Source organism: Anomaloglossus baeobatrachus, chromosome 5, assembly GCF_048569485.1.
Source record: "Anomaloglossus baeobatrachus isolate aAnoBae1 chromosome 5, aAnoBae1.hap1, whole genome shotgun sequence".
Lineage (NCBI taxonomy): Eukaryota > Metazoa > Chordata > Amphibia > Anura > Aromobatidae > Anomaloglossus > Anomaloglossus baeobatrachus.
In genome coordinates this window covers 314,623,131-314,640,386 of record NC_134357.1, presented here as the reverse complement: position 1 = coordinate 314,640,386, position 17,256 = coordinate 314,623,131, and the positions used below count along the sequence as shown (strand labels likewise).

Below are 17,256 nucleotides of genomic sequence, written 5' to 3'. Positions count from 1 at the left end.
TTTTAGGAGACATATGCCCTATTGTTATACCTTTTGGGCCTATTGTTATACCTAGGGCTGACAAAAAGCTCCAAGGCACCTACGTTCAGTTTTTGGGCAAAGGATGGGGGTGGAAAACCGGTTTGTATTGCAGACATGAGCCTAAAACGACTTTTGTTCTTGCTCTACTGCTTACGTTTTTATCGACGCCACAACAAGGGAAGATAGAGGGGCTTCAGATAAGCTAGCTCTGATTTGCCAAGTCTATGAAAAATTTGTGTTAGCATGCAAGTCTATCTATATGCCAGGCACTTATTGAAGGGTGGAGGAGTCTCTCCTTGGGCTTAGCGGACACTAGAAAAAATAGCTGCAAAAGTAAACAATGTTCCTAAAAGATGGGCATCCTTACTTCTAAAAAGCATTATACAGGCATTCCAACATGGATTTTCAAAGTAAGGACGCCAATCCCATCAGGTTTAGGAGGTCAATTTAATCATTTAGACCATTTCTACAATGAAATGTGGTCATAGGTCGACTTAAGTGATATATTGTATACATTAGGTATAAAAGTCAGTTGAAAAAATGTTTCACCAAGGATATAGGGTTTAATGTGTTTGCTAAGATTCCATCACATTACAATACATATAGAAATGGTAAGTCCATGCAAATATCCTTTGTGTCCTCAATGTTACAAGGTAACAGTGCTAACTACTGAGCCATAGTGATGATATAAAAGTACACACTGATGGAGAAAATACATAAAACAAAAGTATAAAAAGGGACAACTTGCCTTTCATGGTAGAGAAACACATAAACCGTTCCACCTGCAGCCATCAACCAAATAAACCACCTCATGTGAGCGGCCATGGGTCCCAGTTCTCGAAGATTTAACCTGGATACAGGAGGAAACATTAATAGGTTAGAATGCAGTCACCTTCCGCTTATGCCGGAGATTACAGAAGACAGAATAATTATAGGTTACTAAAATCAAAAGCTAATAAAGTAACAATGGAAATATGACGTCAGTCATTAGGGACTAGTGTCTACAAAAAGAAACTAATGTGGTGATTCAGGATAATATGTAGGACAGCATTCATATACATAGGAGAAATGTTGCATAAAATCTACATTATCAAATAGTCACCAAATGCTCATTGTGGGAATGTAGCCTCAAAGAATATATTTCAAGTTATACTCAATCTATTTGCACAAAACTATATACAGTAGCTGAAATAAGTATTGAACACATCCCCAATTTTCTAAGTAAATATATTTGTAATGGTGGTATTGACAAGAATTTCTCACCAGATGAGGCGCAAAAAGCTATGAAAAAAATCATGACACCAGCAGAAATCTATCAGTAATTAGAAAGCAATCCGGACAGTGAAAAATAATATTAGCTAGTTTAACTGATGGCCTATGAAAAGGGTGCCTCATTAACAAGGTGCCACACAAGAAACATCTCATAATAGGTTAAGCCAGTGAGCCGTCTCAAGACCTTCACAACCTTATTGTTGTAAAACATACTGATGGTATTGGTAACAGAAGCATTTCTAAACTACAAAAAGGTTCAAGTGAGCAGTAGTGGTGCCATAATTTGAAAGTGAAAGACAAAAGAAGGGCGGTCCGTGCATAATCCGGTGGCTTAGGCGTATAGGTACAAAATGACCTGATCTGGTCATTTCGTACCTATACCTCTAAACCACTGGATTGTGTGCAGACCACCCTTCTCCTTTTGTCTTTTGGTTTTCTGCTCGGAGCCCAGGAAAGGACTCCAATTCAGGGGGGCCAACCAGCCGCCGCCAGATAGACTGGTTCCCCAGATTACATGCACGATCCATTTTACCCCAAGGTGAGTGCATTACCATGCAAGCACTCCTTGTGATCACAAAATACTGCACCTAGAAAAGCACCCCCTGTCTATCTTCCTTTCTAGGAAATGTTTCCCACTTTGCATAATCCGGAAGTGGAAAGAATATAATTTCACAAAAAACTGGCCATGGCCAGGTGCTCCCTGCAAGACTGCAGACAGAGGAGTGGAAAATAATTATCAGAAGAGTTGTCCAAGAGACAAGGAGCTCCTGTTGAAAGTTACAGAATGATCGGCAATTGGCAGGTACAATTGTTTAAAAGAAAACAATAAGTAATGCATTTATCCTCCGTGGCCTGTATGCACACTCACCATGCAAGACTCCATTACTGAACAAAAAGCACGTTCAAGTGCGTTCAAAGTATGCTCAACAACATTTGGAGAAGCCTATGAAATACTGGGCAAATATAGTCTGATCAGATGAGACCAAAATGTAACTCTTTGAAGGCCATAATACACACCATGTTTGGGGCCTTTAACATCATACCAAGAACAAAGTTTGGAGGTGGGAACATTACGGTGTGGGGCTGTATTTAAGCATACGGCACTGGCAAATTTCATGTCTTTGAAGGTAAGATGAATGGACAATGTACTGAGACATTCTTGAAAAAAATTGGCTGCCATCTACTAGTATGGTGAATATGTTGGACATTTCAGCAAGAAAAAGATACCAAAACACAAAGCCAAGGAAAGTCTCAATTGGTTTCAGAGAAAGAAAATAAAGCTGCTGAAATGGTCCAGCCAATCACCGGACCTGAATCCAAGAGAAAGTTTATGGAAGGAATTATAAAGCTCGAAATTCATAGAAGGAGCACACGGGACCTTCAGGATTTGAAGAGTGTTTGTGTGGACGGATGGACCAAAAATCACACCTGAGCAATGCATGCGACTCGTTTCTCCATACTGGAGGAGTCTTGAAGGTATCATAACCAACAAAGGATTTTTTACTAAGCATTATTTAAATTTTAAAAAGCACGATCAATACTTTTTCCTCTGTTATTTCTCATTATTACACATTACATATTTTATGGACATTTATGACTTGTTTTATCTGCCTGTGGATTAGATGGGTTATTAACGACATCTGGTGAGAATTTTATGTCAATAGCACCTTTAGAAATAAAGTTACCTAGAAAATTGGTTACGTGTTCAATACTTATTTAATCCGCTATGTATCAATCTGCCCAGTTTGTTTTTCTCTATAGCACAATACCCTTTAGAAGAAGGCAAACATATTTAACCATGGTAACTTTCAATGGCATTTTACTTAAAAAAAGGGATTAGGGAACATATCTACCAAATATAAAGGGAATTAATACAAATAAAAATAAAGCAATAGGGAATGAAACCATCCTGAATACTACATGCAGGTGACATATTTGGCATTAACACTCAGTAATGTGAACCTTCAATACCCACCATGGTGCATAGGATGCCGCAATGAAAAAGTAGATGACCATCCTGTCACACATGTGGAAACAGTGCTCTACAGTTCTGGAAACAAGAAAAGAAAGCTCATCAGGACAGTTGTGTAACTGATCTGCTGTCACATAAATAATGGAGAACATTAGGGAAAGTTGCCAATTGTTCTTCTGCTTGGTGACAACGCTCCAGGGAGCTCATTGACAAAGTCAAAAGGTATGGAAAAAAAAAAAGTGTGGTGAGCTCCATTGTCGAATGCCAGCTTACAAGAGCGCTAGAAAAATGACAGCCTGTAAAAGCTAAGCATGGGGATGACACTCCACGGTCTACAGAGCGATTGTTTAGAAGAGGCAGGTAATAAACCTAGAACAAACAATAAAAGTAGATCATAAAAACAAATGCAAATAAAGAATTGGAACTGTGCTGTGACCCGATCTGTCACTAAGGTTAATTCCTTCATTTGTTTTGCATCAGTGGGTGAAGCCCCAATGACTCAAAGAATGAGTAAAGCACATTCAGTCCATCACCTATATCCAGGTAAACGGCAATGTTCTGTCCCAGTGCTAAGAAAGTTGACTGATAACGGCTAAAACAAATGGCCCAGTCAGTTATATCATGGACCAAATGAAAGTTAAACCATGTTCATGTCTATGTAGCCAATTAAAAGTGAAGCAAAGTTGATCTCTTTTTGACCCCAAAGCGATGTCCCAGCAGTGATCAATCATATTTTGAAGTTCCATATATTGGGGCCTGAAGATGCACTTACAGCTCCTCAGCCTCACGTTGTATTCCCTGCCTCATGCTGTATTCCCTCCTTCCCATACATATACTGGAGTCATTATCCTGTCAATCAGGCAGAGGAGGGTGGTGCTAGGCAGGAGATACAATGTGAGGCTGAGGAGCTGTAAGTGCATTCTCACAAACCAATGCACTTCCATAGAGAACCTCACAATGTGATACCTCCCTGCTGGAGCATCACTTTAGGGATCAACTTGCTTACCTTTTATAAGGTTTCACAGTCATCTAAATGGATTTGGGGTGCAGAGGATTCTCAGAGGATCCCTTTAACCCTTAGGATGACAATAATGGACTCATCACAGAAATACAAACCTAAGATGACTCTTCTTCCACGTAACTATGTGAAACACAGTGGACACAATAAAAAGGGCACACAAGCCCATTCCGTAAATCCATGCTGTTATCTTTTCCCAACGATCATCTGACATGCGGTGTAATAAAGCACTTCCCACAATAGATGGGACGATGAGGAACTGAAAGACAGACATTCGGAAAGGATTATACACAGACGAGAGGCATAAGGGTTTCTTATCCGACATTGCATCTACTATACGTTAATAAAAATACAAGTTTAGTAAACATATACAATATATTGCCATATTTGATGAAAATACGGCCTAACGACAATATAAGGAAACAACATTGATATGTAGTGAAGGGACTGAGCTGCCAGACACAAAGGAAATCAGTGGTACATTACTGGAAGAGGGAAGCAGTCTCTTTTCCAATTTTATACAACCCCTTTTATAGATTGTTTAGTAGGTGCTTTAAGGTGGTGTCACACACAGCGACGGTGACAACGACTTCGCTGCTACGTCACTATTTTCTGTGACGTAGCAGTGACGTCCCGTCGCTGTGTGTAACATCCAGCAAGTAGCTGGCCCCTGCTGGGAGGTCGCCGCTCGTTGCTGAATGTCCAGCTTCATTTTTTGCTCGTTGCTTTCCCGTTGTGAAGCAAACATTGCTGTGTATCACAGTAAGAGAGCGACGAACTGAAGCGACCAGGGAGCCAGCTTCCGGCAGCCTGCGGTAAGCTGTAACCAAGGTAAACATCGGGTAACCAAGGGAAGCCCTTTCCTTGGTTACCCGATATTTACCTTAGTTACCAGCGTCCGCCGCTCTCACGCTGCCTGTGCTGCCGGCTCCCTGCTCCCTGCACGCCAGAGTACACATCGGGTAAATAAGCAAGGGTTTGCTTATTAACCCGATGTGTACTCTGGCGTGCTGGGAGCCAGCGCTAAGCGGTGTGCGCTGGTAACCAATGTAAATATCGGGTAACCAAGCCCTTGGTTACCCGATATTTACCTTAGTTACCAAGCGCAGCACCACTTCCACCCGTCGCTGGGGGCTGGTCACTGGTGAGATCTGCCTGTTTGACAGCTCACCAGCGACCATGTAACGACGCAGCAGCGATCCTAATAAGGTCAGGTCGCCTGTCGTGATCGCTGCTGCGTCGCTATGTGTGAACCCAGCATTAGTTTTGCTTCAACTTTGGACTTGGCCAATTCAGCTTCTTACACTTTATTCCTATTAATCTTAATTCCTCTATATAACTCTGATAGCATTATCATACTGTTTATAAGGTCGCTCTCCTCTTGATTCTCAGTACAAACAATGCCGAAACAGAAGTGACTCAACCAGTGGATTCTAGGAAAGTGGTAAGAGAAAGGTTTGCTCAGCAATGCAAGAAACTCACTGTAATGTACCCTGGTCAGTAAATACTCCAGGGAGATAAGACTATTGGTAGTGCTCACTCATCACTAATCATTACGAGTACCGAGCACCAGAGCATGGTAGTGCTCACTCATCACTAATCCTTACGAGTACTGAGCACCCGAGCATGGTAGTGCTCACTAATCACTAATCATTACGAGTACCGAGCATGGTAGTGCTCGCTCATTACTAATTGTTCCAAGTACAAAGCATGGTAGTGCTCACTAGATCTTTATGTTGATCTTCAAAAGTCAGACATGCGAATCTGCGACCTATTGTACAGTGCAACATACATCTACTTGTTCCTTGCGGGCCTATGCACATGAATTTTACATTACTAGAATATGTATATTTTATCTACATCATACGCATATACATATATATTTATCTTTTCCATCCCCTTTACCTAGCAGACTTTTTTTGTGTCACCCATTATCCAATTTCTGCAAGACAACGGTGTCAATTATATAAGTAATACGCTTATTTTATAACTCTTTACGAGAAAATGTCCCATTTTCCCTTTTACCATGAGATCTATCTTAATGAAATGCACCTATAAATTACTGTATGAGAGAGACAAACCGTTCCACTATAGCTGGTGGCAGAACAAGATTGTTATCCTCCTGTTTTAGCAATGCTGCAGATATAAAAGCTGCCTTCGGTATTAGTATTATTTGTGGCCCACATTGCTACCAAATTAACATCAATGTTAAAAGCAAATCACCCATCTTTCTTTTTGGCCAAAAGCTCTTTTGTTTGTAGTTACAAGAGGTCTATGGTGGTCGTCTTTTAATCAGAATATGTTCCAGAGTACAGTTAATGGGGCTTTGTCACTAAGCCCAAGAGGCCTGTGCCTACAGCGGCAAGCTCCAGCACTGCCCTGAATAAAAGTAAATAAAATACCCCTCTCTTCCACTATACCAAATAACAAAATTGTCATTCTAGGGGAGGGGATTGCATTAATTTATATGCATGTCCTGAAGATAGAAATGCAAATGAAGATGAAAGTGCATCTGCGCTTCCGTGGTCAAAGGAAAACCAATGTGCAGTGGCAGAGAGGCCATGGGAGAATTGGGAGAAGTTAAGAAGCTGAAGATACTGGGGAATTTTACTATAGGGGGTGCGGGGTGTTCAGCATAAAGAGTGAAGGATAGCGTAAAAACACAGCACAGGAAGAGGGCAGCGTATGGGGACGACAGTTTGAAAAAGGCACACCGTATGGAGAGGGACACTGAAGAGAGGGCACAGTATATATAAGGGGTAACGCACTGTATAGAGGTACCACAATATAGACAGTGGGCAGCATGTGGGAGGGGGGTGGATAGTGTGAAAGTCTGGATATATTGATAGCATGAAGTGGAGATAGTTTGGAAATAATTGTTCATAAAAGGAGGATGGTGTGGTGTGTAGACTTCATAAGAGCGGCTGTGTGGCAGTTATAATATATATATAGGGTCGGAGCGCGACTGTCAGCCTTTATGCAAAGGGTCTGCCATATTAGAGCAAAAAGCACACAGCAAATTCAAGATGGGCAAATCCAAGATGGCAGCCCCCAGTAGTTGAGTAAAAATAGAATTAAATTATAACTAAATAAACAATGTATTTAATTTTGTATTAAAAAATAAATTATTAAATAATCTCTATTATTAATACAAAAATAAAAAAAAAATGCAGCACCTTCCCTTTAAGGAAAAACAATGTGGGTCTTGTATATCATAAGGTTGGATAATATGGTTGTTATAGTTCATAAGGGGAGCTGTGTGCCAGACAGTACATAAAAAGGGGACAGCGTGGAGGCAATATTTTATAGGAGAAGATAGTGTGAAGGCCATATATCATTAGAAGGACAGTGTAGGGGTGATGTACTCATGTACTAAGGATGATTCTGTTGCTGCATTTTTGTACATGTGCTGATTGTGGTTCTGATTATGTATGTACTCATGAACTGAGGATGATTCTGTTGCTGTATTCTTGTGCATGTGATGATGGTGATTCTGATTAAGTATGAATGTACTCATGGCAATTCTGATCCTGTTGTAATGTAAATCCTTAACTTAACAGACTTGACAATAGATCATTACAATCACAGTGTTCCATCTGCTGCACACAGGGACAACACAAAAGACTGAAAATAAAGCTGATTGAATGAAGGCATATACAGTCAGGGCCAGAAATATTTGGACAGTGACACAAGTTTTATTTTAGCTGTTTACAAAAACATGTTCAGAAATACAATTATATATATATATAATATGGGCTGAAAGTGCACACTCCCAGCTGCAATATGAGAGTTTTCACATCCAAATCGGAGAAAGGGTTTAGGAATCATAGCTCTGTAATGCATAGCCTCCTCTTTTTCAAGGGACCAAAAGTAATTGGACAAGGGACTCTAAGGGCTGCAATTAACTCTGAAGGCGTCTCCCTCGTTAACCTGTAATCAATGAAGTAGTTAAAAGGTCTGGGGTTGATTACAGGTGTGTGGTTTTGCATTTGGAAGCTGTTGCTGTGACCAGACAACATGCGGTCTAAGGAACTCTCAATTGAGGTGAAGCAGAACATCCTGAGGCTGAAAAAAAAGAAAAAATCCATCAGAGATAGCAGACATGCTTGGAGTAGCAAAATCAACAGTCGGGTACATTCTGAGAAAAAAGGAATGGTGACTGGTGAGCTTGGGAACTCAAAAAGGCCTGGGCGTCCACGGATGACAACAGTGGTGGATGATCGCCGCATACTTTCTTTGGTGAAGAAGAACCCGTTCACAACATCAACTGAAGTCCAGAACACTCTCAGTGAAGTAGGTGTATCTGTCTCTAAGTCAACAGTAAAGAGAAGACTCCATGAAAGTAAATACAAAGGGTTCACATCTAGATGCAAACCATTCATCAATTCCAAAAATAGACAGGCCAGAGTTAAATTTGCTGAAAAACACCTCATGAAGCCAGCTCAGTTCTGGAAAAGTATTCTATGGACAGATGAGACAAAGATCAACCTGTACCAGAATGATGGGAAGAAAAAAGTTTGGAGAAGAAAGGGAACGGCACATGATCCAAGGCACACCACATCCTCTGTAAAACATGGTGGAGGCAACGTGATGGCATGGGCATGCATGGCTTTCAATGGCACTGGGTCACTTGTGTTTATTGATGACATAACAGCAGACAAGAGTAGCCGGATGAATTCTGAAGTGTACCGGGATATACTTTCAGCCCAGATTCAGCCAAATGCCACAAAGTTGATCGGACGGCGCTTCATAGTACAGATTGCAAATGACCCCAAGCATACAGCCAAAGCTACCCAGGAGTTCATGAGTGCTAAAAAGTGGAACATTCTGCAATGGCCAAGTCAATCACCAGATCTTAACCCAATTGAGCATGCATTTCACTTGCTCAAATCCAGACTTAAGACGGAAAGACCCACAAACAAGCAAGACCTGAAGGCTGCGGCTGTAAAGGCCTGGCAAAGCATTAAGAAGGAGGAAACCCAGCGTTTGGTGATGTCCATGGGTTCCAGACTTAAGGCAGTGATTGCCTCCAAAGGATTCGCAACAAAATATTGAAAATAAAAATATTTTGTTTGGGTTTGGTTTATTTGTCCAATTACTTTTGACCTCCTAAAATGTGGAGTGTTTGTAAAGAAATGTGTACAATTCCTACAATTTCTATCAGATATTTTTGTTCAAACCTTCAAATTAAACGTTACAATCTGCACTTGAATTCTGTTGTAGAGGTTTCATTTCAAATCCAATGTGGTGGCATGCAGAGCCCAACTCGCGAAAATTGTGTCACTGTCCAAATATTTCTGGACCTAACTGTATGTCAGCAGAACAAGTGTGTGACTAAAGCCTCCATATACTTTAGATCGCTGATGGCTAAACAATTATTCAGCCACTCATTCAGCCAGCAGAGCTCCTGTTTAGTGTGATCCCTCCTGCGACAGACATGTTTGGTGGTGACTTATCTCTTACAGAGGGGAAAAAAAGGGTTTGGAGTACGAAAATCTGACATACCGGATGCTTATATCCCCAAAAGTCATCGATCAGGGGACCCCTTAATATAGGACATACCGAACGCTTATCTTCCTAAAGTCATCGATCAAAAGACCCCTTAAGCATTAGGCTGTCGTCTGAACTTGTCGATATCGGCAGGTTCTGTCGGTCTATTCTGTATGGGAGCCTGTAGCTTCATACATTGCTCAGCCAATGCAGACAGCCCCAGAGTGTATACAGGGAATGTTCAATTGCTATTTTGTTATATAAATTTCCAGGTAGCATAATAGAGGAGGAACAGCACATTGCACAGTTATGAGACGGGAATCCAGAGTTGTTATTTTATGGGAAATGCAAGTATTTACTGACCTATCACGAACGCTGACAGGTCCTCTCAAGTGTATACGCACTCATCCACTTGGATCCAAATAAACCCACTGCCCAACCCATGTGATAAATGAAGAGATGAAGTTACTCATCAGCAGTTTACATTCCATTAGGTGAATGGCCGTTATTGTTTACATGACTCACGTATGGTTTTATTCCATGGGAAAACAACATACATCTCATGTACTACTGCTTCTAGAAGGGATTTTCATGTTTCCTGCCTGGAAATCGCATCATGTTTATCCTAGTCTAAAGGCCACGTGTGACTAAGCGACATCACTAGCGACAACGCTGCTGAGTCACGTTTTTGTGACGCAGCAGCGATCTCGCTAGGGATGTCGCTGTGTGTGACATCCAGCAACGACCTGGCCCCTGCTGTGAAGTCGCCGGTCGTTGCTGAATGTCCTGGACCATTTTCTTCAAAGGCGATGTCCTGCTGGGCAGGCCACATCACTGTGTTTGACACTGTGTGACAGGGTCACAGTGACTGCTGAGATCGTTATACAGGTCGCTACTGCGACCTGTATCGTTACTGAGTCGATGGTAAGGTCTGACTGTGTGACATCTCACCAGCGATCCTTATCAGGTTGCATCGTTTTCGGGATCGCTGGTAAGTCGCTAAATGTGACGGGGGCTTTACTTATTAAGAATCACAGGGCAGGAGTAAGAGCACCCGTGGCAGTACAGTATGAAGTGTTTTATGACTGCTGTTGTAATAAAGTCCCAATTAAAGCCAGTTTTGATGAAGAGTGAGCTTGAGTAAGATGCGCAAAATTCATTAAGAAGAACATGCATCTTAATGGCGCTATCCCACGAATGAAATACATTTTAATCAAAAGAAGAGTAATAAAAGTTTTGTAATTGGATGCATTAAAAATAAAAAAAAAAGGTTCCTGTGCTGATATAATCTTATAATTGGGCTTCTGCTATGTACTGATATTTGCCATGTCTGACACAGCTCCTGGTCAGGAAAGGAAGCACAGGTCACTTATGATAAGTGAGTAAACAGACGAAACAGCACGGGGTCACAGCAGCTACTTTCGAAGGGAACACATTTCCCTGTCTGTTTTATCACAGGAGTTAGTGTTTCTGCCATGTTAACAGTCCTGTGAGCTCATCATAAATCAAGTCAGTGACATAAGCATCGTGCCTGCCTGACTTATTTACAATGAGCTCATAGGGCTGGAGACGCAGCACTCACTCCTCTGTTACCTCAGGCGGATAAATGTGTAACCTCGGGTCAGGAAATGTGTTACCACAGAAAGCTGCAGCTGTCATCCCCTGCTGTTGTATCTGTATACTCAATTATCATAGGTGTATCCTTTATCTGTGCTGGGTATCATAATATGGGGGGGCCCTACACCAATTGTTTTATTTATTTATACATTGCGATACTGACCTGCAGGCAGCGTCTGTGATTGGTTGCAGTCAGATGCTGTTACACAGGTTGGGGACACGTCTGACTGCAACCAATCACAGATGCCAGGATGGGCGGTGGACAGGGAAAGCAGTCCATATGGTTGAGCAATGATGAGCGGCCCAGGAAGTGAAGGAAAGCAGTGCTGAAGCCTTCATAAGTGTAAAGCGCTTCCAAGAGGAAGAAGAGAGACCGCACTAAATCCGCTGTGCTGGGTATATCTTTATTCACGTAGGTGCAGGGTGAAAGGCTGGAGACGCGCTGTGAGCCGGCTCCTTAGGACAGGACGACGGCCGTTTTGCCTACAAGTTAGGCTTCCACGGGTCCACGTGTCAAAAAAGCGCTTGCTTCATTCTTATTTTGTTTTTCCTTTATTTTTTTTTAATTTCTCAAGTGCCGGATCCGGATCAATATCTGGAAACCCGGGCCCGGATCCAGCACGCAGGTGCATTTGAAACGGTGTGGATCCGGACTTTTACAGTCCGGGTTCGCCCATCACTACTTAGTAGTGTTTCTCATTTTAGACCTCAATGAATAAAATAAGAGAAGAGAACAGCAACAAAGAACATTTACTTCTCTCCGACATCCCCGGATTAGCTGCAGATTACACAGACAAGGAACTGATTTTAAGCATGGTGTGCTACCTTTTTTCTCCTGCAGTGGCACTGCAGGAAAATTGAACACCTGCTGGTGGGTTCCCTCTCAGATGAGCGCTGATCACTGAGGTTCACCGCTGGAGGACATTGTGTTATTATTTTTGGTTTGAGTAATCCCTACTTGGGTGAGGTCCCAAATTGCTTTTGGCACCTATGTAGTGTTTGTCTAAGTTACGGCTGTTTATGAAGCCACTTCATAAAATTCCCATCAGCACTATCACTGTGAGTTAATTGCAACTTGCTTACCTTACTGGTGATGGTAGTGGCGTTTCTGCAAAAATGTCATAGATTGATAATCCCTACTGTTCTGTCCATTATGAGCTGTCTGGGCTCAGTCTTGAGAGTTTTACTCCTTTTCAGACAGTGTGCGCAGCATAGAGCACTGTATACGTCTGCACCTCAGCTGTCATCTTTGGCCCAAATTAATGACAGAAGCAAATGATGGCGGTTTGCTGGGTGGGTACAACAAATAAATATGTCTGCCTGCGTTATCCTCTATCTGGATGTCTAGCGCTGTCTACTGCACATGTCCTCCTCATGAACCTCTGGATGTCACATCAGATAAGGGCTGATCTTTCATCTGTTTGGCTGATGCTTACAAATTATATTCCTTCTGATACCCAGTATTTTTATATGGCCAAACGTGACAATTTAATTCTCAGCTTACTCAAATCTAGAGGATTTAGCCCTTCGCCTCTAGCCCTGGCAAAGGCTCAAAATTACAGCTAAAGCTTCAACTTCGCAGGTACTTTAGATAATGAATTTCATAAAAAGTAATTCCCTAATATAGTCATTATTTACTTGCAGATTATTCTTTTAGCTGATCCAATAATAACCTGCAGGGAAATATGAACTCCCGGCATTTACCCTGTGAACCATCTCTGATAGATGCAGCTGCACTTTACAGGCTATGGCTTCCCTCCCAACCAATAATTATTCTACTGCAATAGTTTTAAATTACGACTTTTGATTTTTTGAAAATATTTAATTTTCAATTACAGTGGGGGAAAAAAGTATTTAGTCAGGCACCGATTGTGCAATGTCTCCTACTTAAAAAGATGAGAGGCTTGTAATTGACATCATAGGTAGACCACAACTAAGAGACAAAATGAGAAAACACATCCAGAAAATCACAGTGTCTGATTTCGAAAGATATTTTTTCAAATTTTGGTGGAAAATAAGTATTTGGTCAATAACAAAAGTTCATCTCAATATTTTGTTATATATCTATTGTTGGCAATGACAGAGGTCAAACGTTTTCTGTAAAGGGTACTTTACATGCTGCGATATCGGTACCGATATCGCTAGCGAGTGTACCCGCCCCCGTTGGTTGTGCGTCACGGGCAAATCGCTGCCCATGGCACACAACATCGCTAACACCCGTCACACGGACTTACCTTCCCTGCGACGTCGCTCTGGCCGGCAATTCGCCTCCTTTCTAAGGGGGCGGTCCGTTCGGCGTCAAGGCGACGTCACACGGCAGCCGTCCAATAGCAGAGGAGGGGCAGAGATGAGCGGCCAGAACATGCCACCCACCTCCTTCCTTCCTCATTGCCGGTGGACGCAGGTAAGGAGATGTTCGTCATTCCTGCGGTATCACAAATAGCGATGTGTGCTGCCACAGGAACGACGAACAACCTCGTACCTGCAGCAGCAACGATATTAAGGAAATGAACGATGTGTCAACGAGCAGTGATTTTTCACGTTTTTGCGCTCGTTGATCGTCGCTCATTGGTGTCACACGCTGTGATGTCGCTAACGGCGCCGGATGTGCGTCACTAACGATGTGACCCCGACGATATATCGTTAGCAATGTCGCAGCGTGTAAAGCACCCTAAGTCTTCACAAGGTTGGCACACACTGTTGGTGTTGTTCCTCCAAGCAGGTCTCCTCTAGAGCAGTGATGTTTCAGGCCTCTCACTGGGCAACACAGACTTTCAACTCCCTCCAAAGGTTTTCTATGGGGTTGAGATCTGGAGACTGGCTAGGCCACTCCAAGACCTTCATATGCTTCTTACAAAGCCACTCCGTTGCCCCGGCGGTGTGCTTGGGATCATTATCATGCTGAAAGACCCAGACACGCGGTGTGCTTGGGATCATTATCATGCTGAAAGACCCAGACACGTTTCATCTTCAATGCCTTTGCTGATGGAAGGACGTTTGCACTCAAAATCTCAAGATATATGGCCCCATTCATTCTTTCATGTACACGGATAAGTCGCCTTAGTCCCTTTGCAGAGAAACAGCCCCAAAGCATGATGTTGCCACCCTCATGCTTCACAGTAGGTATGGTGTTCTTTGGATGCAACTCAGTAATCTGTTTCCTCCAAACACCAAGAGTTGTGTTTCCAGCAAATAATAATCTTCTGGATAATTCAAATGTTCCCTAGCAAACTTCAGATGGGCCAGGACATGTACTAGCTTAAGCAGGAGAACAAGTTGGGCACTGCAGGATCCTTTAGCCTTTAGGTAGCTTTTGTTACGGTGTTCCCAGCTCTATGCAGGTCATTCACTAGGTCCCCAGTGTGGTTGTGGGATTTTTGCTCACTGAACTTGTGATCATTTTGACTCCATTTTCTCACTATTGCTCCCACTGTTGATTTCATCACACCAAACTGCTTGCCTACTGCAGATTCAGTTTCCCTGCCTGGTGCAGGGCTACAATTTTGTTTATAGTGTGCTTCGAAAGCTGTTTGGTCTTCACCATAGTAGAGTTTGGAGTGTGACTGTTTGAGGTTCTTGAGAGGTGTCTTTTATACTGATAAGTTCAAACAGGTGCCATTACTACAGGTAATGAGTGGAGGACAGAGGAGCCTCTTAAAGAAGAAGTTACAAGTCTCAGAGCCAGAATTCTAAAAATGTTTTTAGGTGACTTGATAGTTATTTTCTACCATAATTTGCAGAAAAAAATTTTTTTCAAAATCAGTCAAGGTGATTTTCTGGATTTGTTTTCTCATTTTGTCTCTCATGGTTGGGGGTCTACCTATGATGCCAATTACAGGCCTCATCTTTTTAAGCGGGAGAAGTTGCACAATTGGTGGCTGACTAAATACTTTTTTTATCCACTGTATATTCATTTTAAAAAGTAAAAAAAAAAAAAAAAAGATGTAAAAAAAGGTAAATCCTCCAGAAAGTAATCTAAATGTGGTTCATAGATTGGCTATTTGATAGTTTTCTCATCAGGACTCAGGATTGAGAACCACTTTCATCTGATTGAGGGATAAGAGCCCCACGTTGACGTCATCTGAAGCATTATATTTAGGATTACAATGAATGACTGTGACATGTGCAGCCTGATAAGTGACAGGATGAGCAGACACAGCCACCGCTTTATCTAATCGATAGATGAGTCATTCCTGCTTTATGAGGACAGATGTTATCGGTCACTGAATCCTTCTTATTCTTATTTCTCTTGGGAAATTACCCTGCCTGATGGATTCTCCCTTCTTCAGGTGGTCCATGCTTATGAAGTCAGATTTCACGACATGCTCAAAAAAGCTAGTCTGCATTGCGCTGCTCAACAGGAAGAGGCGCTAATCATCTGCCTGAGCGTGCGCGAAAGAAAGTTTATTTTTACAGACAAGAATCAAGGATGATGCAGTTTCTTATCTTATAAATACTTTGAAGAACAGTCAGTTGCTCAAAAAGTAAAACAAAAAGGTAAACAAGATTTTAAAAATTAGTGATCTCCCCTGATTGTGCAGTTATTTATTGTTTAGGGCTACATATATTACTTTTGGAGCGTGCTGTGTGGTCGTTTCTTCACGGTCTCCTCTAGGGGCGTGCACTTTCACCACCCCCTCCCAGACACGGCCAATCACAGCTCAGCAGCTTATCCAGCCATCAAGCAGTGTCAGATGATTCTGAGTTGTGATTGGTGATGTCTGGGAGGGAGGGGTGAAAGCGTACGACCCTAAAGAAGACTGTCATGAAAAGCACAGTTGCACTACAAGCAGAGGTTTCACACAGTGCGCTCCAGAATAATTAGATGTGAATATCTCTGCAATGGAGCCTCACAGCTCAAAACAGAAAAAAAGTTTAGGAATCAGGGGAGCTCAGAGATCTTTACTAGACTCAATTTTGTGAGCAAGTGACAAGTTCTCTTTAACATGCTTGTTGGTTATAATCCGGTTTGTCTACAGCTAGTCATAATCATTGGCTAATTAGCCATTGACAAGACGTCTAGAAGACATCCTATCACTTAGAAGAGATTGAGAATCTAATCAACTAGGTTATCTCAAAATTTCCCTCACTGGCTGAACAACTTTGTGGCCAGGTCTTCGAATTCCAATGTATATTGTAAACTAGATGAGGTATGGTTCGGTCTTAAGGCCCAGTCACACACACAACAACTTACCAGCGATCCCGAAAACGATGCGACCTGATAGGGATCGCAGGTAAGTCGCTGGGAGGTCGCTGGTGAGATGTCACACAGTCAGACCTTACCAGCGATGCAGGAACAATACAGATCGCAGTAGCAACCTGTATAACGATCTCAGCAGTCACTGTGACCCTGTCACACAGTGTCAAACACAGCGATGTGGCCTGCCCAGCAGGACATCGCCTTTGAAGAAAATGGCCTGGACCATTCCGCAATGACTAGCGATCTCACAGCAGGGGCCTGATCGCTGGTAGGTGTCACCCATAACGAGATCACTAACGGGATCGCTACTGCGTCACAGAAACCGTGACTCAGCTGCGATCTCGCTAGTGATCTCGTTATGTGTGACGGTACCTTTACGATCAAATGTCCCACTGTCCAGCATACATACAGTTGTGTGAAGGTGCAGGACATTTCGTGCTGAGAGGTCCTATAGGTTTATGACACTACGTAGAGCCATTATATTCTGAGATTTCCTCTGTTTATCTTTCATTAATTTTCTCCATCCTATCATCACTGATATCTTTACAGGGAAGGTGGAGGAGTCATCCACGGACCTCTGGAAACTTTCTTCTGCATGCTGAAGTGCTCTATATGGGCAACAAAGGAGCTTGTATCCCAATTATGGAGCTCTTACAAGAAATTAAC

The 17,256-nt window shown here is 42.3% G+C and overlaps 1 protein-coding gene across 2 annotated transcripts in view; it reads right to left on the bottom strand.

The window, feature by feature from the left end:
• The window catches only part of MMD (monocyte to macrophage differentiation associated), an 81,521-nt gene that overhangs the window by 16,802 nt on the left and 47,463 nt on the right, over positions 1-17,256 (bottom strand). For both annotated transcript variants that reach the window (XM_075349720.1, XM_075349721.1), the window contains exons 3-5: positions 4,382-4,542; positions 3,269-3,343; positions 770-871 (exon numbers count right to left, since the gene is read on the bottom strand). In XM_075349720.1, coding sequence (XP_075205835.1) covers positions 770-871; positions 3,269-3,343; positions 4,382-4,542 — 338 coding nt within the window. The remainder of the gene's footprint in view (positions 1-769; positions 872-3,268; positions 3,344-4,381; positions 4,543-17,256) is intronic.